General features: G+C 35.7%; 1 protein-coding gene across 1 annotated transcript in view; it reads left to right on the forward strand.

The window, feature by feature from the left end:
- The window catches only part of LOC141917481 (sodium channel protein type 5 subunit alpha-like), a 48,079-nt gene extending 28,431 nt beyond the window's left edge, over positions 1 to 19,648 (forward strand). The window contains exons 16-25 of the mRNA XM_074811001.1: positions 4,096 to 4,207; positions 5,292 to 5,446; positions 6,738 to 6,945; positions 8,469 to 8,557; positions 11,623 to 11,877; positions 12,799 to 12,852; positions 13,811 to 13,952; positions 15,993 to 16,093; positions 16,881 to 17,145; positions 18,498 to 19,648. Coding sequence (XP_074667102.1) covers positions 4,096 to 4,207; positions 5,292 to 5,446; positions 6,738 to 6,945; positions 8,469 to 8,557; positions 11,623 to 11,877; positions 12,799 to 12,852; positions 13,811 to 13,952; positions 15,993 to 16,093; positions 16,881 to 17,145; positions 18,498 to 19,648 — 2,532 coding nt within the window. The remainder of the gene's footprint in view (positions 1 to 4,095; positions 4,208 to 5,291; positions 5,447 to 6,737; positions 6,946 to 8,468; positions 8,558 to 11,622; positions 11,878 to 12,798; positions 12,853 to 13,810; positions 13,953 to 15,992; positions 16,094 to 16,880; positions 17,146 to 18,497) is intronic.
- Positions 19,649 to 23,039: the final 3,391 nt, after the last annotated feature.

Consider the following 23,039-nt stretch of genomic DNA (forward strand, 5'->3'; position numbering starts at 1 on the left):
GAAATATTATTGTAACTTGCATCTGTAAATATAATCTTGAAGACTCAACAGTGTTATCCCTTCTGTAATTTCTGCCATTTTACTTTCTTTGTTCTTCTAGTAGCTTCAAAATGCAAGAGCTACCAAATAGTCTTAGTTATTCAATAAGAGATGTTGAATATCCACTTTTTCATCATTCTCCTCATTGATAGTCATAATTCTGCTTTTGTCTGTTTTGTTTCCATTTATTGCTGTCAAGTGCTAAATGAAGTTTGATCAAGACAGACATTCTTTCTTTTTGTCTCCTTTGCCTTACAGATGGCATCTGGAATTTTTGGAAGACAGGCCTCTTGTGTTGCTTATATGTTGCTTCTCAGTTGCATGGAATCCAAAGGGAATGCAAATAAAAGCTTCACCTTAAAAAAAAATATTTCTTAATGTTTTTCTAATCCCCTATTCACCTCTATGATACTTTGGATTCCCCTTTATATTTCTTGATTTTGTTGTGTTGGGCAGGATTAAGCTCAAGTCTTAGGCATTTAAATACAGATACCTAAATACTGATTTTGGCATGTGAGTGAGGCATTTATACTGCCATGATAATCAATAATGGTGCGACTCATTTGCCTGTACAGAGACATTTAGGGATATTTGAGATACTTCAGGTGTCTGTCGCATCCACATGGGACTGACAAATAAGACACAGAACTAAAGGAGCTCTTGCTGGCATCTGGAGGCCAGGGATATATAGAAACACCTCAGATGACACTAGGTATCAGCCACAATTAGATTATTCCATTTAGATACCTGACTCTCAGGATTCCACATACTATTCACCTCATAGATGTCAAGTGCCATTTGAGGTGCTGGATTATCTCATACAGCTTTTAAATGCACCTTCAAAACGGTGTCTGTCAGTTCCTGTAGATCCTGTGTTGTATTTAACTATGCATGTGTATGTCTTAGGTACCCCTAGGTATCTTAAAAGAAATTAAGCAGTTTAGGGCAAGATCTGAATTATACCCTTTGTGTCCTCTCTACATTCAATGGTGTCCTTTGCTGCATGTCCATATTACTTGTATGTTGCCCACTTTCGCACCTCATATTTTCTCCCATTTTGCTTTCTTGATTATTTTTTTCCTTATTTTTGCTTTCTTTTCTTCTCTCCAATGATGTATTATACTTTTAATAAGACGGAATTTTACCCAGTTACTTTCCTTTGAGGAGGGTGATGTGTCTTAATGAAATTCTGCTTGTGACGGCATCATTACTTTTATTATATGTGATGTGATTGCTTAGAAAGGATATGAATGCTAGTTTGAGTATGGTGATCTATCTGCATGAATGAATTTTAGTTCAGAATCATTGGGGCATCCTCTGAGATTCTTCTTCCTGTATAAATGTTTTTACCTACAGAAGGTAAGGGTGATACCTTTTAGCCCATTAACAGCACTGCAGTGGTGTCTGAAACATCCAGTAGTAGTTTCAGCTCAGCTTAGCACACAAGGACCTCAAGCTAATTTCTTTTAGAAGCCTGCCTTACTCACAGGCAGTGGTAATAAGAAGCTGCAGACTCCAATATACCTTCCTTGCAATCTTTTGTCAGAAGGTGAACAAAAAAAAATATTAACCCTTCTCAGGCCTGTACTAAAAGAAGTACCAATAGAAGCTGGCTTATACAACAGAAGAGTGAGCTGTTTTGCAGGTTCTTCACATAAAGCAAGCTAGAAAGCCTCTTACAGAAAGTAGCTTATGATTTTCATTTAAGTCTTTATTCATTTCTGCTTATTTCTCAAGCTACCACATTCAAGTAGGAATGAGTTTTTCTAAGATGTTCCAACTGTGCTTTTTTTGTTCATAGGTAAAAGTGACGGTGTAAGCATGTGGCATTATGGGGTTTAGCTCATCTAAAAAACACATCTAAATGTGTGAGCAGCAAGCTCAGGTGGAACACCAGGCTTTCATGACTATACTGTACCTAGATTAGCTTGCTAAAGATTGTATTTTGTGAGTGTCAGTTGTGTTATGATTGTGATACCACCATATTTTAAATCTAACAGAACAAGTATTTGGGCTCAAAGTGCAGTTACCTAGTATTATGCCATGGCAGAAATGTCAAAAGCAGGTGCTGCTTTTGGATTGATTATCATATGGTCGTGTCTAAGTGGACTGGTAGGATCCATTTTCTATGTTTTTAGTCATAAGAGGGGACATTATCAGTGGAATATCTTTGGACAGATTCTCAAAGAAGCAGAAATTGCTGGTCACCTTAGAATCATCTGTGGCTATTTGAAATATGTTGTGCACGAGCATTTGGGCACAGAAATTCTTTCCCTGCTGCAGTGGAATCTGGTGTTGCTTGGAATTTGTAGTGGTGAAAGGACCGAGAGCGGATTGGGACCACTTAGCTCTTCTGCCTGTAACTAGTAAGATGAGACTGTTAGGGTCTAGCTGCAAAGGTTGCTACTGAGCCAGTTCGTGAGAACTTAGTGAATTGGATGCAGGAATCCATCTGTGTGCTAAATGTAGATCTTGAGGAATGATACATTTCCACAGTATAACCACAGGACCACAGAATTTGAAACTGAGGAAGAAACCGTTCTTTTACATGCCTTTTAAGGATATCATTTAATTATCTGTAAAAAGACAAACATGCTAAATTTTGTGGATGCTTTAGATTTTGTTAAAGAATTTTGGCTTTTAAGAATGACTGTCAGGAAGAAAAATGTGTAAAGTCAACCGGTTTGTGTTATTTCATGCAGAGAGACAGATTAAGACATAGAGATCAGTGTCGACGTTCAAGCGGCTTCAGTCAGATTTCTGGGACTTCTGAAACTATAAATGTTTTTTCAGAAACATACCAAAAGAAAGAGCAAAAAGAGGTAATTACAACTTTTATCATCTTGTGGAATATGCTAGAGATAAAAATTGTCACAGCAGTTCTCTCATTCAGCAATGACAGGACAAACTGGGGTTTTCTGAAGAGTAGTAAGTATAATCCTGGTGAAGATGCTATATCTCTCTAGAGGTAATAATAGTTTAAAGCATGGAGATTTGTATCTCATAAACAACCATGGCTAACAGTGGAACTGAATATATTATTTTGTACAAAATAAGTAAACAGAAATTAATCAAGAAACACACTTTCTTTAAATATACCTGATACATACTATTCATTTTTATAGATAATTCTGCTTGCTGTTATCCTTGGATGCAAAAATTTGTTCTCTAGAACTGGATCCCAAAACAACCATACTTTTTCTGGTCTAGAAACTTAGCGTATTCTAATACACTACCCTTCCACGTCAAAAAAGGTGAAGAATCATGGCTTGCCTCCAGTGACCCACAAAATTAAATGGAAGTTCAGCAACTCCCTGGATTACTACCTCCAAAAATCAAACCACTTTAGCATTTGCTGGTTTTAAAGTTGCCAGAACTTTTGTTTGTTATACAGTATTTAATTCTGTTTATATTTTAAAAAATATTAAAAATATTAAAATGCTCATGAATTTAAATAATTGCATTTTTGTCTATGTTGAAGGTTCCCTAGGACCTTAAGTTAATGTAGAGCAGCATGGCTGTCAACAGAGGCGGTTCTCCCTTCTTCTGTCTTCTCTTTCTTATCCCTATCCTCACGCCTTCCCTTTCCATGTTATACAGGGCACTTACACTTTATGGCTGATAGATTGATTTATTACTTTTTCTTTATACTTGTTTTCCTTGTTTTCTTTAGGTAACTCACACACCTATAAAACTACTCTTTGTTTACATGGGTTTAATTTAATAAGTTTCTTGATTTCTTCTAGTGGTCTACATTGGACTTGCAGGAAGGAAAATGTTTAGAAGAGATTGTATTATGCTATAACTTTACTTTAGACAAAACTCTGATTTCTTCAAGCCAATCCAATTCTCTCTTCATTTTCAGAAATGAGTAGGGATTTGCCTTTTCTGTCCTGTTATTTGTAATTTTATTTTGGTAGTTCAGCAGCATTAAGATAATTTATATGCTGCAGATTTTTTTGGGGGGGGGAGGTGATAAATTACATTTATTTTAAATCTGGCAACCTTATTAATGAAAAGCAAATAAATTATCTTCTTTGCCATTCTGCTGTTCAGAAATGTGATGCTGGTAGCTATTCGGAAGCCAGCACTGTGGATCCAGTTATTCTTTTGGAGACGTTCTCCCAGCCTAAAAAGTCACATCTACCTAAGGACTGTTTTGCAGAAAGTAAGAATCTTTTATGTATTGCGGTGACACCAAATGAACCAGTATTCAAAGATATGTGTTTGGAACATTTCCAAATTGGCAGAAACTGTTTGCCGAGACACTTATTTATAAACATAAACACTCAAATAAATATGCCTGAAGCCAGCACAGAACTGGAGCAGGGTTGGGATATGTGAACACGGGCATTTAGTAGCATGTGATATGCCTGAGTGTATGCAAGACAACTGCATGAAGCTGGCACAGAAGCTGTAGATATCTGAAGAGGCCTAAAATGGTTCTAAACACCTGTGCAAAATGCCATCTTTGGAGTGTGATTCTGTCTTATATTGAGGCATCAGACTGTAGGTATTTGTATATGAACAAAGGCACTCCAAGTACTTTTGAAGGGGCAGCTGGAAGTCAGTTAGGATATTTATGTCGGTACCTGGTATCTTAAATGGCACTTAGCTGAGTTTGTTTGAGCTCCCAGTACAGTGGGTGAATATCCAGTCAATACAGCTAATGGAATTCAGAGGACTGTACAGCTCATCCCAATGTGGACACCTACCTTTGGTTGCCTGAACTGCTCCTTAGACTATTGACTGTCATGGTTCGACCCTACTGCCTTTACATATTAATGAAGAAGTGTATTTCTGGTGCAAAACAGTGAACAGAGAATCTAGTTGTAATGTTTCTGCAGTGCGATCAAGTGAAAAAATCAGTAAAAATAATAATTTACTAAACCACTAATAAGGTAGTATCTCTTTTCAAAACAAAAAGAATAAATGCAGAAAATAAAATAAGCAAGCTTTTTAGACAGATAGAAGTAATGGCTTTTTTGTGCAGAAGGGCTTGTGGGCATGAAAGAATCTCTGCTTTTTCTATGTATGGGTTGCTCTATTAAAAGAGATTATTTTGGTCTACAAATTTTGTCATTTCTTTAGTTTTAGATAGGTTCAGCCACAGCATCACCCCATAGGTAAAACAGCACATTCTTTGTAGAGCACATAGCCTGTAGAAGCTCATTTTAAGATGTTTTAGACTGTTTATATTCCATGTCTCCACATTTTCCATGGAACCAATATACTGTTCTTTCTCTTTTCAGGTTGTGTTGAATGTTGCCCATGTTGTGTAGTGGATATCACTAAGTTTCCAGGCAGAACTTGGTGGAAATTTAGAAAAACCTGCTACAGAATTGTTAAACATAACTGGTTTGAAAATTTTATAATTTTTATGATAATATTGAGCAGCGCAGCACTGGTAAATTTAATTTAATTCCTCAAATTTTGAGTTGATGGTTGTCAGTAAAAGAAAAGAATTGTATTATTTAATTTATTTCTTCTACTCTCACATTCTTCTACTCTCCCCAGGGAGAGACAAGAGTATAGGGCTCTCCCTGACTTGGATAAGGTATTTAAATATATGGAATCATAGTCTTTTTCATATTTTTTTCATGGAACATAGTTCTTTATGCACTTGTATGCTTAATTAGGAAGCTAAACCATGGCCTGAAATTACTTAGGAAAGCTTAAAAAACAAAAGTACTTCTAAATTCGTACAGCAGACTAACTGCTCAGTAAAAATGTAAATTTAAAATCATCCAAATATTAAAATAATCAGAATCTAAAAGTGATGATGGCTGTAAACTGGTAGGTGACAATGTTGCATTGCTGCTCTGATTATATCCATTTCTACTGAAGAATAAGAGAAATCTTATCTGATTTGAAAACACATTCACTAAGTCTACTGAAAGTAATTTGTTAAATAAAACACTATATAGTGCAGAAGGAACATAACCAACTAGTGTGAAAGTGATCTATATGGTAGATGTCAGAATTTTCCAAATAAGATCTGTTCTGTGTGCATTGTTTAGGTTGTCCACTGAACCATAGCTTTGAACCATCTTCTTTAAAATTTCCATATCATCTCCAAGGGAACTCCCTGTCATTCCCGTACGGGCTCCTCTCTACTCTTTCTGGAACTAAAATGACATAAGAAAGGAAACTGAGTTACTGTTTAATGTACTGTAGGATCTGGCTGAGTTGAACACAGAATTAGCTAGTATCCAGATGCAAAATAACAAAACAATAACAATTTCTTTTCATCAAAGATGTATTGTGGTGTTGAGAACTTCCACATTTCTAAGATACTGTTGTCCTCTTGCGAAAAAGGATTTGTCCATTTTCCATTTGTTTATAAAGTTGTTTGTTATGGAATTTCCTAAACAAGCTAGAACGAAGGGATACCATACCATCAGGCATGTCCGTGGCTTCAAAGTAAATTAAAGGAGGTAGTGATAATAGAAGGAATGCATAGAAAACTATGTTGTGAGTGCTCAGTGCTCAGAGCAAAGCAAGAGTTAGTAGTTAGAAGTTTGAAAGAGCATCACTGCTAATGAATGAGTGATTTGACTAGTGGATGGAAATCAAGGTAGCCAAGGTTAAACAGTGAAGTGATTATAATAAGCCAAACTCTGTATTCTTGTGCAATTTTAAAATATTTTTTCCATAAAACTACTGAACTGTTTTAAAACTGAATTCTGAAATTCCAGGCATTTGAAGATATTCACCTGCAGGAGAGGAAAAAAGTAAAAATGCTTCTAGAGTATGCTGATAAAATATTTACCTATATCTTTTTTATGGAGATGCTTCTGAAATGGGTAGCTTATGGTTTGCACAGTTATTTCACAAATGCCTGGTGTTGGCTTGACTTCATCATTGTATGTGTAAGTATTATATTCAACTTGTCTTACATTTTGCATTTTGATATTTTCTATATAGAGAACTACATGTAAAATCTCATTATGAATAAACACAAGTGTAAAAGACAGTTTCCAAAAGCTGAAAAAAAAATCCATTCAAAAGAGTCTTTAGGACAAATTTAAATGGAAATTGTAAGTAATAATCAGAAGTTGCTTAAGAAAATTTTATTAGGTATCACTGTCATTGAGAACCATGTTGGTTATAAAAACATTTTCGAGTGTAGAGAGAGAGTGCAATTAACAATCAGAAATAAAATTAAAATAAATTAATTAAGACAAAAGAAAAATGTGAAGCTGCTGGCAGCTCCGGCATTTAGAAACAGAAAAAAATAGAGTTGCTTCCTTAAAGGAGAAGAAATTCAGATGGTAAAGGGAATTGAAAAGTATTGTTGGAAAAATCATTTACCAGAGAGTTAAACATGTAGGAAAGTATGTTTTGCTTTGCAACCAAAGAAATCCTAGCAATTCTTTATACAGCTATAAAGAGAAATGCTGAAATCATCAATAGTGAGATGGAGGAAATTCAGTGTTCAATATATATGTATTTATTCTGAATTCAGACAAAGTTAAATAACATAATCTTGTATATACAAATGAAATTTTTTTGCTTGTCAGCAATACAGTGGGAAGATACTGAAGTTAAATATTTTAAAATAAGGACATCTAAACAGCTGACTTCCAGTTATGTCAAAGTAGCTGTTTGATAGTCTCTGCATAGTTAGTATTGAAAGTTGTGAAGTACTAGGAAATTTCAACAAATCAGAAAAATCTGATATTACGGCTATTTACAAAGAATATATAGCATGACTTTTGCAATTACAGTTCTGTAATATCAGTAGCAGTGCTGTCCAAAACAGGAAAAGCATGAAAATAACCAATGGCTAGACAATGAGATATCAAATTCAAACAGGAAGAGGCAAATTATGAACTGAAAAAAAACACTAATTACTGAAACAATTTTCTAATGTTTTCAGTTAATTTTCTCTCTTAAGAAAATTTAAAACAAAAGCTGCATATCTTTTTAAAAACAATTTTTGTTTCCACATCACCATCTGAAGTTATGGTAAGAAATTACTGTATACACTTCTGAGAATAACTATGCAGAAAATGGGAATATTTTATTTAAATAATCCTTTCTGGTCTCGTAGTGTACAAAATTACCATAATTACCAATTTGGTTGTTATAATAGCATTCTAAGAAAATAATATGAACTGGTTTTGAAAAAGAAAAAAAAGAAGAAAAAAAAAGAAAAAAAAAAGTGTTTCAAATTAGAACAAGAGAACTCCATTATTTTTAAAATATTAGGAAAGAATGAAGTAAAATTATATTACGATAATTTTGAATGGGTATCTTCTTCAGTTGACTTACTGGTCAGAGATCAAACAATCAGCCCATGATTGTCTACTGACACAAATAAAATATTTTTCTTGCATACCATTTAATAATCTCAGTTTCAATTCAATGAACACAGCTGTCATTTGTTTCCTGGGGACTAAATACTGTTTCAAAAGACACATCACCTTGTTCATCTGGGAGTGCCCTGAAATCTCTCAGGACTCTTAGAGCATTGAGGCCTCTACGAGCTTTGTCAAGATTTGAAGGGATAAAGGTAAGGCTACTGGGGGTGTGTGTCCATATTTTGTAATAGCTGCATTTGAAGTTTTTGTGAAAATTACAAATGGAATCTCTAGTTTGGAACTTAATGGCATGGTTCAGATTGCCTACTTACATCTTATGGTTGTTATTTTGAAATATTACCTAACACTTTCACAGAAATTTATAAATAGAGATGAAATAAGGAAATTGAATTATAATGTGTTACCACAAGGAATTATTACATATAGTAATGTGAACACTGGAACATTTTTCCATGTTTCCAGCTTCAGTGCAATTTTCAGAACAAACAAGAATTTTTTTATACTTGCATTTTTCTGAAACCCATTCTTTGGTTTATCTTAGACATGGAAAAATTTCATCCAGTGTATTTGGCAAATTCTTCTGAAAAAAATTAATATGGTTGAAAAAATTAGGAACCATTTTTAATTTCTTGCCAACAAAAAAGAAGCTATATATATAGTTATTACTGAAAACAAACTGTAATGTGAGAAAGAAACCTGTACTGTGAAAGTTTACCTTTACTGTGAAAGTTTATCAATCTTCATGGCATAAGAAATGTAGTGACCACAGTCAGTCCTTAATTTTTTATCATTGTGTGAGTCAAGAAATTCGGACTTGAAAAAATGGATTCATTAATTCATTACTTTAGTGGATACTATTCATAATTCCCCTTCTTTAGACTGCTGTGCTTATGTCAACTCATCTTGACAGTTATCTAGATAGGCTCACATGCCACATTTTGGATTCTCCAGGGTGGATCTGAAAGATAACAATCATTTCAAACTTAAATAGGGTGGAATTCTCTTAATAGGAGAGGGGATTCTTCTAACTCAATTTTAAAAGCTCTGAGCAAAATATCTAGAATCTTTAAAGTCAGTGAGGGGAAGTAAAATTTTGTATAATGCAAATCATCTGACCAGTGTTAGATCACAGAATGTGATGAGACACTGACTTCAGACCCCAGTATGGATATGGAGCAAATCCTTCTGGAAGCCATGAAGGACAAGAAGGAATCAGTTAGAAATATACAGCATGAATTTAAGAAGGGCAGTTTTTGCCCCTCAAACCTGATTGTCTTCTATGATGAAATGGCTGAGGTGGGAGGAGCCATCTGTGGTTGCAGATATTGGTTATATCTGGTTTAGATAGGTGAGCTATAAGCTAGGCAGAAAATTGGCTGAACTGCCAGGTTCAATATGCAGAGATCACTGGGATGAGGTTAACTGGCAGCTGGTTACTAGTGGCTCAGAGGTCAGTCGTGGCACCAATACTGCTTAATGGCTTAATTAACAACCAGAAGAATGTGGTAGAAATTGTCCTCAGCAAGTTCACAGATGATACAAAATTGGGGGTGAGCAGTTAATACACTGGGGGCAAGGCTGCTCTGCAATGAGAGCTTGACAGAGTGGAGATAGGGGCTGCAGAAACCTCAGAAAGTTCAGCAAAAGCGTATGCAAAGTCTTGCACCTGAGCCAGAAAAACCACACGTTACTGTGGCACACTGAGAAATAAGCAGCTTTGCAGAAAAAGATCTGAGGTGGACTGCATGTTAAACATTGGTCAGTGAGCAACAGAGAGATCTACCACATATTGGGCTGTATTAGCATGAATCTGGCCAGCACATTGAAGCAATTCAGTCTTCTGTTTTTGGCACCTGTGAGGCTGAATCTGGAGTATTTTGTTTAGCTTAGGGCTCTCAAGTGCAAGACAAATATTAACATACTGGAGAGTGTCCAGCAAAGTGCCACCAAGATGGTCAGGGAACTGGGGAGGAGAGGCTAAGAGAATGGAGCTTGTTCTGTCTAGAGAAGAGAAGGTTAAAGGGAGGATCTGATTGGGATCTAATTAGGTAAGGGATCTAATTGTTGTCTTTAACTACTTAATAGGAGGTTATGCAAGAAACGGAACTAATGTTTTCTGGTAGGCCCATGGTGAGAAAATGAGAGAGAATGAGTTGGCTGTGAGGGATTTTCCAATTAGCTATCTGGGAAAAAAGGTGACAGTGTGCATGTATAGCATTACAATAGATTGTCCAGAGAGGTGGTTGCATCTCCACCCTTGGCAAAATTCAGAACTTGACTGGATAAGGTGCTGAGCAACTTGATCTGTGTTGGAACTGCTGATCTTCAGAGGTCCCTTCCAATGTGCTTCATTCTATATGTTTCTAGTATATGGATATTATCCAAAGCCAGGATAAAAAGCTCAGAATTTTCTCATAATGATAGCAATTAAACATTTCCAGAGAGATTTTTACTATGCCCCACTACAGAGTGGTGAAAAATGGTGAAAGGAATTGGATAATGGTCCTCAAATTCCCACTGACAACAGGCATGGGCTTGTCTGCCAGCATCAGTGTGTTGGATTTGTGAATACGAGTTCTAATCACTGCTTGTGTCAGGTCCCTTGACGTCACCAGCACAGACACCAAAAGCTGGAATCCCATTTTCACTGGTACCATTTCTGGAAGAGGCTTACTTAAGCTTATCATGGGTTTGCATGTCCTCAAGCAAGCCTAAATGAAGGAAGGCTGCTGACCAAAACAATTCAGTCTTCTGGAAGCCAAACTTTTCTACTTTATGTGCTGTCTGCAGTCAGCTGATGTTGGATGAGTTGATGATGTCTGCAGTTTGTTGGATGAGATTCATTTTGTTATGGAGAGCAATCTGTTGTTCTCTTATAAAACCCCTCCAAGATAAGAAGGGGTTATTTATGGTACTGTAGTAAATGCAGATCATACAACCCATTCCCCTATACCTGATTTTTAGATCCCATAGCTACTACAGACCCATAATCTTATTTTATGTATTTCTACTACCCAAGGATAATTCTGGTTGCCATCTGGTTTACTTGCTTCCTCAAAAAGGCAAGATAGATACCATGGAATTACATGTTAAGACAAGCTTGAAGTTGGGCTAAAGGCTGGCTTTACATTTGTCATCTACTAGTTTTTATATGGGTGAGAATCTGCAATAGATACAGAATTAAAAATGAGTGGTTTTCTGGGAAGGTATTCTATTGAATGTGAATAATTAATCCTTTTCATTCTTTTTATTTAAGGTTGTTGTGAATGCACTCTTGGGAGCTATCCCCTCAATCTTGAACGTTTTGCTCGTCTGTATTGTCTTCTGGCTCCTATTTAACATTGCAGGAGTAAAATTACTTGGAAAAAAATTTTCGAAATGCACACTCAGAAAAGGAAATATCAGTCTAATTGATAACAAAGATCATTGTATTTTCTATAATGGGACATGGACAAATAATGATGTAAACTTTGATAATGTTGGGATGGGATACTTGGCTCTTCTCCAAGTGGTAAGTTCTATAAAAACATGCTCAGTTTTGTTTTCTTTAAGGAAATGTGTTGAGCAGCTCAACCACGGGACACCACTATGCTTCTGTTCATCTCAGTGAAATTGGGGATTTTTTTAGCTTCCATAAACATTTTTCTTATCTGTAAAATGCTCATTTTCTCCTAAAGAACACTTTAGCATATGCAGCCTTGAGTTAAAATCAAGCACTGTGCTTTGAGGCTTTTCAGGTTTGTTTTAATTTTGATTAACATATTAAATCTGTAATAGTCTGCATGTTACCGGATCTAAAGTTATTATCATTTTCTTTAGTAAAAGTTGGTTTAGAGTGGATGAGAAAGAAAAAGCATGATGCATCTTATTTATATTTCTATTTTTTCTTTTATTGTATAAGTCATGAAATTTTGGAATGGTAATTTATTGATCTCCTTAATACCACAACAAAGGAGCAAAAGGCATTTTTAAAAGTGGCTGTTATGCCTGTATCTTTTCTAGATGAAATTCTTTGCTCTGTATCCTTCAGAGTGTTCTATGATTCTGCAGAGTTGCTAAAAATTGCAGGAAGGAATTGTATGCTATTTTCTTAGAAATTGTTTTTATCCTTTTAGGATATATTTGCTAGTTAAGCTGAAACTTTTACTGCTTTTTCAAAAAGCAGAAAATTTACAAAAAATTAAATTTAACAAGAGTTAACCTTAAAACACATTTCACAAGATTCATGGCCTTTTTTTTTCTTTTCAGGAATTTTTTTTTTCTCTTTACTAAATTTCAGTGAATCATACTTTCAAGCAGATCTTTAGAAGTGATGCACGTTTTTCATAGCACACTGTTCACTTTTGCACAACTCCAAATACATTTATATTAGCTCTACCTAATTTTAAATTTTTTTTAAGTGATAATAACCTTATTAATGCATTTTTTTCAGGCAACTTTTAAAGGTTGGATGGATATTATGTATGCAGCAGTGGATTCACGAAATGTATGTCACTAAAATGAAAGTTTAGCTCTTTTCCCTTTCCTTCTTTCCTTTTCTATCCATACAATTAATTTTCCAGCTTTGTTTGCAATATCAAGTCAGAAATAACAAGCAGATGAGTGCATAAAACTACACAGTGAAACAATAATCCTTGGAGTACCAAATACCTGCAATTTAGACAAGAGAAAGCTAGCCAAAATAGAGTGACACCACACAAAAACATACTACATCAAGAATGCAGAGGGCAAGATGTTACAAGTTTTGCACAAGTTTATTCTGGGAACAGAGTTCAGAAGGTCTTGGAGGGACTGTGAAGCAAATTTCCTTCTTTTTTAAGTGTGTACAGTAGCATTAAAATGGCATGCATCTTTAGCAGTTATTTCTGGAGGTTTTCTTCCCTATATTTGACATCATTACTATTTCTTACCTATTTCCATGTGCTGTTTCTTGCTTTCTCACTAGTATAGTGTGTTTTAACTTTTTTATATTTAATTTATTTTACATTTTCCTTATTCATTCGGCTGCTGTACTCTTGAATGTAGCAAAATAATAGCTAATTAAAAAGATGTTTTCTTGGAGGGCTGATCGTAGTGAGCTAGCTTTTTAAAACTACATCTTGTCTGGGAGAGCATTCAAGGGGATGGCAGTTCACAATTATGTTTAGTCTGAGCTGTTTTTCTAATCCAGGCATTCACAGTATATCATGTCTTATTGGAACTGTTTATCTGTTACTTGAGAATTTGTTAGAGCTGGATTTGGCTATATATCTTTGTTTGTAATTATCTTTACAAACAGTAACAAGACAGTTGTTCTACATGTACATCTGAATAAAGGTTTAAATGTGTAGAAATAATTTATCCCTCCTGACAATTAAAAATTTGTTAGTATAAATTGGAAATGATAAAGCTGTGATTATCTGATTTTTACGAATATTATTTTTCTGTTTTGATTTTTTTAACAGATAGATGAACAGCCAAAGTTTGAAGCATTCTTAGCCATGTATATGTATTTTGTGATTTTCATTATTTTTGGATCTTTCTTCATGCTGAACCTTTTCATTGGAGTGGTTATCAGCAATTTTAACCAACAAAGGAAAAAGATAAGTACTACATGAGCTAATTCTTGTAGTCTAGTCTAGTTCTTCTGGTCTAGGGTCTCTTGTAATCCAAATCTGATTAAGTGAATGCTGTTTGGAGAAATTTAAAATAATATTTAGATACCAAGTTTTGAAAATAGGAGTCACCTTTTCCTCAAAGCTTTTAGTAATTTACCTGCAAATTCCATTTTCATGCCAAGTCCTTAATTTGTTCTAAGTAGGAGGATGAGGAGGAAGGAGTGGGTAGTTTTAGAAAAGAGAAGCCAAAAAAGTGTATAGATTTTGCTGCAGGAGAGTGGAATTCTTCTGCTTTGAAGATTTGCTTTGGAAAACAGAATATCCCTTTTTGCTGAGAGTAAACACCTAACAAATGTGTTAAGGATAATCAAGAAACACTGCTGCTCATGAAAGAAGTAACCACTGCTTTACTGGTAAAGAAACTTGAAAAGATCTTGTTAAACAGAATTTCTTCTAAAACTAGCTACACTTTAAAAAATCCTGTTGTCAGTTAAGTAAATATGCAGATTAATTTACTGAGGTTTTTAAAAATGTCTTCATTGAGATGCAGGCCATGGCCCAGGAAGAGTCTGTCTAGAAATTTAAAGGCTTCTTAAAGCCCATGAAGCACTGACTGCTTTCACTTTTCTCCTCATAGTTGTTAGATTCCTTGTTCTTTTTATTCATTAAGAAATGGAAGGCAAAAATCTTAGAATGAAAAATGCAACAACCAAAGAAAAGCAACAGTCAACCTTCCCTGGTGTACTTCAGCTTCTTTGTGCCAAGCTTATTTGTCAATTGAGCTCTCTCCCTGATTCATTTAGGGGCTTAAAGTATCCGGAATATCAGGGGAAATTGAGTCAATTAATCCACTTGAAACTCAAATAAGCATCTTGCTCATTAAAAAAATACCAGAAAAGCAGACCCCAACAGGAGGTTTACAATTTCAAGGTTCACATTTGGAAGACAGGATCTCTGCAGGAGCCGTTTATTATTTCAACAGGCTGACCTATACACCAAGTGTCAAAGAATTACTGCCCTTGGTAGAGATAGATAGCAGTAAGGCCCACAAGAAATTCTGCTCTCTGCATTTGAACAGAGAAATTATGTGTGGGGATTGAGGAACAACAGTCCAACTTCACTATAATAATTTCCTTCTATAACAAAGTCCCAGTTATAATAATCCCAACAGACAGAAACAACACTGGGTCAGTAGCTTATGAGCCTGAACACTTATTAGAAGTTGATGTGGACATAACACTTTTTTCTTTTCTCAGTACATGCTGTAAGTGGGCTTTTTTTTTTTTTTTTTTTTTCCTTTTTTATTTCTTTGCTGTTTCTTGGGAATTTTCATTGATATTCCATATAGAGAAGTTAAACTGAATTTTTAGAGAAGTTAAACTGAATTTTTAGAGGTCTTTCTACAGTGATTCAAAGTGCAGATGCCCTACTGAACATTGTTACATGTTTGTTTTACAAAATGCTAATCGTTTAATGCTTTAATGATGTGTGGTTTCTTCTGAATACTCAGTTCAAAGCGATTGCTAAGTAATACAGGTGGCATAGATGGGAAAAAGATGAGCACCTGAAACTCATTATGAGGAGCCCCACTTGTAGAATCTGGTCCCAAAGTGCTTATTAATAATCCTCCATTTACTTGCTAGCCCAACAATACACTTCTGTTTCTACATTTCCCAAAAATACAAATGGAAAGTATTTTACTTGTTGATGAGTCTTATGTCATTTTAAAAATATGAAATAGATTTGTAAAGCTTCAGAAAGGCTCTCACAGTTGAGGAAACTGACTCAGGAACACTGCCTAGACTAGATTTTCATGATCGAACCCTGATCAGCTTTTTGCAGTACATCTTTTCAAACAACAAGGGGAAAAGGAGAAGTGGTAAAGACACATTTTGTCTCTGTGCTCTCTTAGGTCCTGTTTGTGACAGCTGTAACTTACTTTTTTTTTTTTTTACATAAACTTGCTGGTCTTTATTTAGTTGACTGCTTAAACTTCATCTGAAGAACAGCTTTCTTTCCCTTTACTTAGGTGGAAAAGATCTGTTTTTGACTGAGGAACAGAAAAAGTACTATAATGCCCTAAAAAAACTCGGATCTAAGAAACCTCAAAAACCCATCCCAAGACCATTGGTGAGACCATCTTAAGTAGAATATGATAGAAGATATAAAGATGGTGGCCATATTTCAACTCAGTACCCACGCATCTGGAAATAAACTTCACATTAGAGCCCATCATCTTCCTCATTCAATATAGTATTTACATTTTACTCTCTTTTTCTTATTTCCATCTAATGCAGTCTTTCTTTGTGGGTATCAATTAAGGAAATTTACAGCCTATTTATCACCTATTCAAATGTACAACCTAGTTATAGAGGTTCATATTAAGTATTTGATATTCATAACATGAACTTGATTACTTAAATTGCATGATATTGCTTCTGCAACTAAATTAGATCATTGCAGGTGAGAATGAATAGTGAGTAGTACATACCCCGTGGCTGTTATTTACTTTTAAATAATCTTATACTTTATTTCTTATAGTTTCTTAAATTTAATTCCAGGCCTGGCTTCACATAGTAACTATTCGGAGTTTTTCTTGCTTATGTTATTTTAATTAGAATTACTTATCCTAAAATGTCTGTTTCAATAAGTATTTCTATTAAAAGAGAATCACAACATACTCTGAATGTTTTCCTGCTGTATATTTTTTTCCTAAGGAAACGTGGTTTCATACCTGAAAATACTTAGAGTGCTTTCTATGAAGGTCTAAAGAAATCACCTAAAAAATGCTTCCAGTAGCTTATTGTTAATTTTATATTTTCTTAAATTCTCTTTCTAAGCACAAATCTGATTAATATTCAAATGTAGACTGGGTCTTAGAAGTAGCGTTAAGCAGTTCTTCTTGTTCTCTCCACAGAATGTGTTCCAAGGATTGCTCTTTGATATAGTATCGCACAAAGCATTTGACATTACCGTTGTGACTTTCATCTGTCTAAATATGGTCGTTATGATGGCAGAAAATAGCCAGAAAAGCATCAAGGATGTTCTTAATAAAATCAACTTCTTTTTTGTGGCGATATTTACTGGGGAATGTGTCATAAAAATACTAGCCTTAAGACATTACTTCTTCACCAGTGGCTGGAACATATTTGATTTAGCTGTTGTGATCCTTTCACTAGTTAGTAAGTATCAATTGTTATTAGATCAGGTAATGTGTCTTACCAATACTAAGACAAATTTCAGTATGAAGTAACCACTTACATAGATCTGATAAATACATTCTAGATCCATTGTACTTTTTCAAGCCATATGCTAAGTGATTCCTTCTAAAAGGATATATTTTTGTTTTCCCTTATATTTTTGCAGAGTACTAAAAGATAAATGGATAGTTTTAATTTTTTTTTTAAGTTTGAGTTTTATTGAGTACTTAACAGAATAGGAATTTAATACAGTAACATATTTTCTAAGTTATTGTACTTAAACTGTTGTCTTAATGATTTTGATTTATATGTAATCAAGTTAACTTGTTTTCACAGTGAAAGTACATTCAGGTTAAAAATACATTTGTATGAAAAATGAGAAAGGTTTATTTCATTTTCCAGACTTTCTTTTAAGGAGGCAGATCCTGAGGGCTGAGTTAGAAAGCTCAGCAATATTTAGTTGCTCAGCACCATTCTAAACTTGGGCCACTATTTGTGACTCTGAAAAGTCTTACTAAAACTGGCTTGGTTTTGTTTTGCTTTTCAAGTAAGACTAGATGCTTATCATTTCCTCTACAAAGGGTCATATATAGCTTTAGTTTCTTGCACAGTTTATTTGGTCTGTACTTCCTATTCAGTCTCAGGTTATATCATATAATTAAAAAATGGGAAAGAAAAACTGATCTGAGATCTCTACTTCGTCCCTAAGCACAGTACCCCTTTGCTATCCCATGCAACCCAGAAAAATGCTGACTTCTTAAGTCTTCTGTTTGTAATAATTTTACATTACTGTGGTATCATTACTCTGATAACAGGATCATAGAATGAGGTGTGTTGCAGGACAAACACTGAAAGACAGTTTCCCTTTATTTTCTTCTTGCTCTTCGGGGATCTCATTCAAGTACCAAGCATTAATGACAGTCTCACATTTAGCATGTGGTTTAGGCCTGTAGAAGAAGAGGCAATCAGACAGCAGCTGGGAAACAAGCCCCATAGCTTTCAGCACAGGACCTGTATGGATTTAAAAGGATTTTTTAAGTACTTGAGCAATGCATAATTTCATCCCCTGAGTTAGAGAAATCTGGGAGAAAGCAGTTTCCAAACTATACATAATCTTGATACTTCTTTAATATTTAAAGGTATTACACTTTGTCTTTCTTTTCCTAAGTTCTTTGGTAAGCAATTGCAGTATTGATGATAATGTTTTTGTTGAAAATGATGTAATATGATCGATGTTGCTTTCAGCACCTAAAGCACAGAAAATAACAAAATGGACATAAATAGGGAATTTCACTGATATGGCTTGACATTTTGTTTTCTTTTTCTTTTCAAAGGTATTGGACTTTCTGAAGGCTTTCGAACTTTGTTCTCTCCAACACTTTTGAGAATTTTTCGTTTGGCACGAATTGGCCGAATCCTGAGATTAATTCGAAAAGCTAGAGGAATTCGAACTCTTCTTTTTGCATTACTGATGTCTCTTCCTGCACTGTTCAACATTGGTCTTCTGCTTTTTCTGGTTATGTTCATTTATGCCATTGTGGGCATGACGAACTTTGCCTGTCTTGGCTGGGAAGGTGGGGTTGATAACCTTTTCAACTTTCAAACCTTTGATAGTAGCATTCTCTGTCTCTTCCAAATTACAACGTCAGCTGGCTGGGATGGTCTTTTGGTCCCTCTGTTAAAAGGATCTAATTCATGTGCTCCCAACTTAAATTTAACAGATGAACAGAAAAAAAATTGCACAAGTAAGGAGGTTGGCATTTTATTTTTTGTAAGCTATGTCATTATATCATTTCTTATTGTTGTAAATATGTACATAGCTGTCATTTTAGAGAACTTCAGTGTTGCCACTGAAGAAAGCACAGATCCTCTTTGTGAGGATGACTTTGATATGTTTTATGAGACCTGGGGAAAATTTGATCCTCAGGCAACACAGTTTATTGAATATTCTGCTCTTTCAGACTTTGCAGATGCTCTGTCAGAACCCTTACGCATTCCAAAGCCTAATAAAATTCAGCTCATATCCATGGACCTTCCTATAGTTAGTGGAGATAAGATCCACTGCTTGGATATCTTGCTTGCTTTCACTAAAAGGGTCTTGGGAGAATCTGGAGATTTGGATGGTCTTGAATTACACATGGAAGAAAAATTTATGGCTGCCAATCTATCTAAAGTTTCTTACAAGCCAATTACTACAACTCTTAAAAGAAAACAAGAGGAGGTATCGGCTCTTATCATTCAAAGGGCCTTCAGAAAGTATTTGATGCAGCGTTCTTTTAAAAAGAAATCTTTCTTTTACCGTCATAAACATTATAACAGTGCTGTCTTTGAAGAAGAAACACATGAGAAGGAAGGTCTTATTGCATCAATGCTTAATGAAAATAATGCTAGGAAGCTGGATAAATCACGGACTACATCTTCCATATCTCTCCCTTTATTTTATGATGGTTTTGCTGAAACAGATAGTGATAATGTGGATGTATAAGGTTGCCCCAGGCTGCAGCATTTTTGATTAAACCCATATCAGTTATTTTTAGATGGAGAAAATATTTTCATCCCAGAGCATAATACTCTAAATTTAGAATAATGATGGCAGCCTTTAAGTATTGTGATAGTTCAATTTTGTAAATTCTTCTTAAAACAATTAATATTTGAACAACTATGTCATCAATATTAGAGGAAAATCAAACCATGGAATATTTTTTCCTCAGCTACTGAAGTAGTTGAGTTAATTTTTACACCTGTCATTTTTTGTGTTACTTCATATTTCTGTGTTTACAGAAGAAATCTGTGAAGGATCAATTGTAACTTTAATATGTTTTATAAGTACACAAGGCTGTAGAACAATGTATATCTCTTTAGAGATAAAGCCTAGTTTGAAAAATTGTTTATAATTACTGCATTTTCTGCAAAAGAGCTCACTCAAGACAGTTGAGTATATTCAGCCACTAATTTCTTTGTTGTCTGGGACCCTCTTCCTTCTAGTGCCTTTCGATGGATTTGTTTATGCTTAAGAGTTTTTGAGGTGTCTTTACACATGCACCTAAATGGATTTAACAGATCATCCTCAGGTGTCTGTGCTTGAAAGTGATATATAATCTGTTCTTTGTATCATTCAGTGTATGAAAATTGTGATATTAGTCACCAAAATCAAAAAATATTATGCAAGAGGTATTGTTTCCAAAAAATCTTAAAAATTATTGTACATAAAATTTCATCACTATACTTAATCCAAATGTCATAGAAAGTATTACTTAGTAATCTGAAAAGGACTTCATGATATATCTTCTGGGACAGTATTACAGTTAGAGGAAGTATTTATTTCATTAGTTCTGAAAAAAAACCCATATATGAACAATATGTATTAATATTACTTTTACTATTTTTTTGCAGTTTAGATTGGTCAGATGAAGTGCCATGGTGGCTACTAATGAAATGAGACTATTTTAGATTATTCAATAAAGAGTCCAGATGCTTAATGAATTTTTGTCTGTTTTGTAGGAAGTATCTTCAGTTTCAGTTTATTACAAGACATAATCTGTTGTTGTGGTTTGAGCCCAGAGGGCAACTGAGCACCATGCAGCCACTCGCTCACCCCTTCCCCCTCAGGACTGGGAAGGAGAAATGAAGCAAAAGGCTCGGAAATTGAGATAAGAATAGGGAGGCATGACTCGCCCATTACGTTCACAGGCAAAAGACTGATCTCTTGGGGGAAGAAAAAGAGCATACTTTAAAGAACATAAATTTAATTCAGACACTAATAAGGGGAAGAAAAAGAATATTTAATTCAGACACAAACAACAACACTTAATAGACAGAGTGGGACAGTGAGAAGCGTTACCGTATCTTAAAACCACCTTCCCCCACCCCTCCCTTCTTTCGGGGCTCAGATTTGCTTCTGATATCTCTACCTCCTTCCCCGACAGTGCAGGGGGAAGGGAATGGGGGGGGGGGTTTGCAGTCAGTCTTGCCACTTCTTCCTCCTCAAGGGAGGGAGGGGGACTCCTCACATTCTTTCCCTGCTCCAACATGGGGTGCCTCTCACAGGAGACAGTTCTCCACGAACTTTCTCTGACGTGAGTCCTTCACACAGGCCACAGTGCCTCCTGAGCTGCTCTGGTGTGGGTGCCCCCACCATGCTGCAGTCCTCCCAGTGCTGAACTATAACAGTGGGGTCTTCCCACAGTGTGCTGGCCTTCTTCAGGTGCAGCCACATGCTGCAGTGTGGGGTCCCCCACAGGCTGCAGGTGGGCATCCACTCTACCATGGACCTCCATGGGTGCAGGGGCACAGCCTGCCCTCTCACCACGGGCTGCAGGGGGGTCTATGCACCGGTGCACCTCCCTCCCCCCCTCCTCCTCCTCCTTTCTTCCACTGACCTCAGTGTTCACACAGATGTTCTCCTCGCAACTCCTCCTCACAACTCCCCCTCATCCTCCCATCTTCCCCTTAAATATGTTATCGCAGAAGCGCAACCACCATCACTCATGGGCTTGGGTTTGGCCAGAAGCAGGTCCAGCTTCTCAGAGGGTGCTACCACTGTAGCCCCCTCTCTCTCTACCAAAAACCTTGCCGCTCACACAAACACAGCACATCTGTTACTAGAGGGGTAGAACCAGGATAATATAATTTTCAAAAAATAGCTACCTATTAGCACAAGAAAACTATAAATGTTTTGCTTTTTACAGGGAATCAGAAAAGATTTAGTGTTTTCAGGGCAAGAATAGCAAGAACAATAAGGTAATTACTCATTTTTTACTGTCATTTCCCTTGTTAAATACTGTTAAACTATGACAGATATAGTCAAATCTAAGCTATTTGTAGGACAAATAAAGGCCCGTGAAAGCTGAGAATTAAAGAGCTCAGATATAGTATGGTTTGAACTAGCTTTATTACTTCCAGAACCATCTTCTGTTCAGAAAAGAAGGTCTGCAGACCAACTAGGATAATTCAGAAATTTGTACTTGGTGTCAGAAGCACTCAGCAGTAGGATGCAGAGGTACATGGTGGGCCTGCTTTGAGACCTACTTCTGGCCAGCTTGGATTGGTTTTGTGCCTGTGGCGCACAGTGATGTTTTTGAGGTGGACCTATTTATTCTGTTTAGTGTGAGATGGAATGAGCCGACAGCTTTTGTTCAACAAGCAAATACCATTAGATGGCAGCATTTACTACGTTTTAGAATATGGTCAGTCAGTGAAACAGATGTCGAACTTGTACACTTCAGCATGGAGGTAATAAATGACTTGTAAATAACTTAGAAAATAATGTCATAACGCACTGTTTTTCTGTCCTGGGCTCTCAAGCTAGCCACAGTTCTCAGTAGGTGCTTGTTCACTGACTGTTCTGGTTTTTATATATGACAGATTGACAGACCTTAATAACTGTAAAAAAAAAGTTCTCCTGTGCTTGGGTCTTCCAGAGGAGTAGTTTCAAGCATAACTCTGTAGCATTGTAGCAGGAAATGTTTGCTAAGAAAGAGGTAATTCTTGCATATTGGAAAAGAAGGAAAGACTGGAAAAACCACATGAGAGAATTTTAAACAGTAATAATATGTAACAAAATGCCTTTTTTTTTAATTAATCTGTTCTTTACAATTTAAAATTATGTTGTTTGAATGCAACAGCAGGTGCTGTGCACCAGTCCATAATTAGAAATACTTCAAAGGTGAACACTTTATTTCCATTGTAGGGGCAGCAATTTTGGATGAAACCACACCTAGCATGAACACATTCTTAGTGATTATTTTACCTCAGAAACATACAAAAGCGCCTGAATCCACCACAGTGCAAATTTAAAAGTCTGACCAAATTTTTAGTGTTGCTTAAGCATTAAAGTAGCCTTAGCACACTACTGCAAGGTTGCAAGGAGAGTGGTG

Source organism: Strix aluco, chromosome 1 (assembly GCF_031877795.1).
Source record: "Strix aluco isolate bStrAlu1 chromosome 1, bStrAlu1.hap1, whole genome shotgun sequence".
NCBI classification, from domain to species: Eukaryota; Metazoa; Chordata; class Aves; order Strigiformes; family Strigidae; genus Strix; species Strix aluco.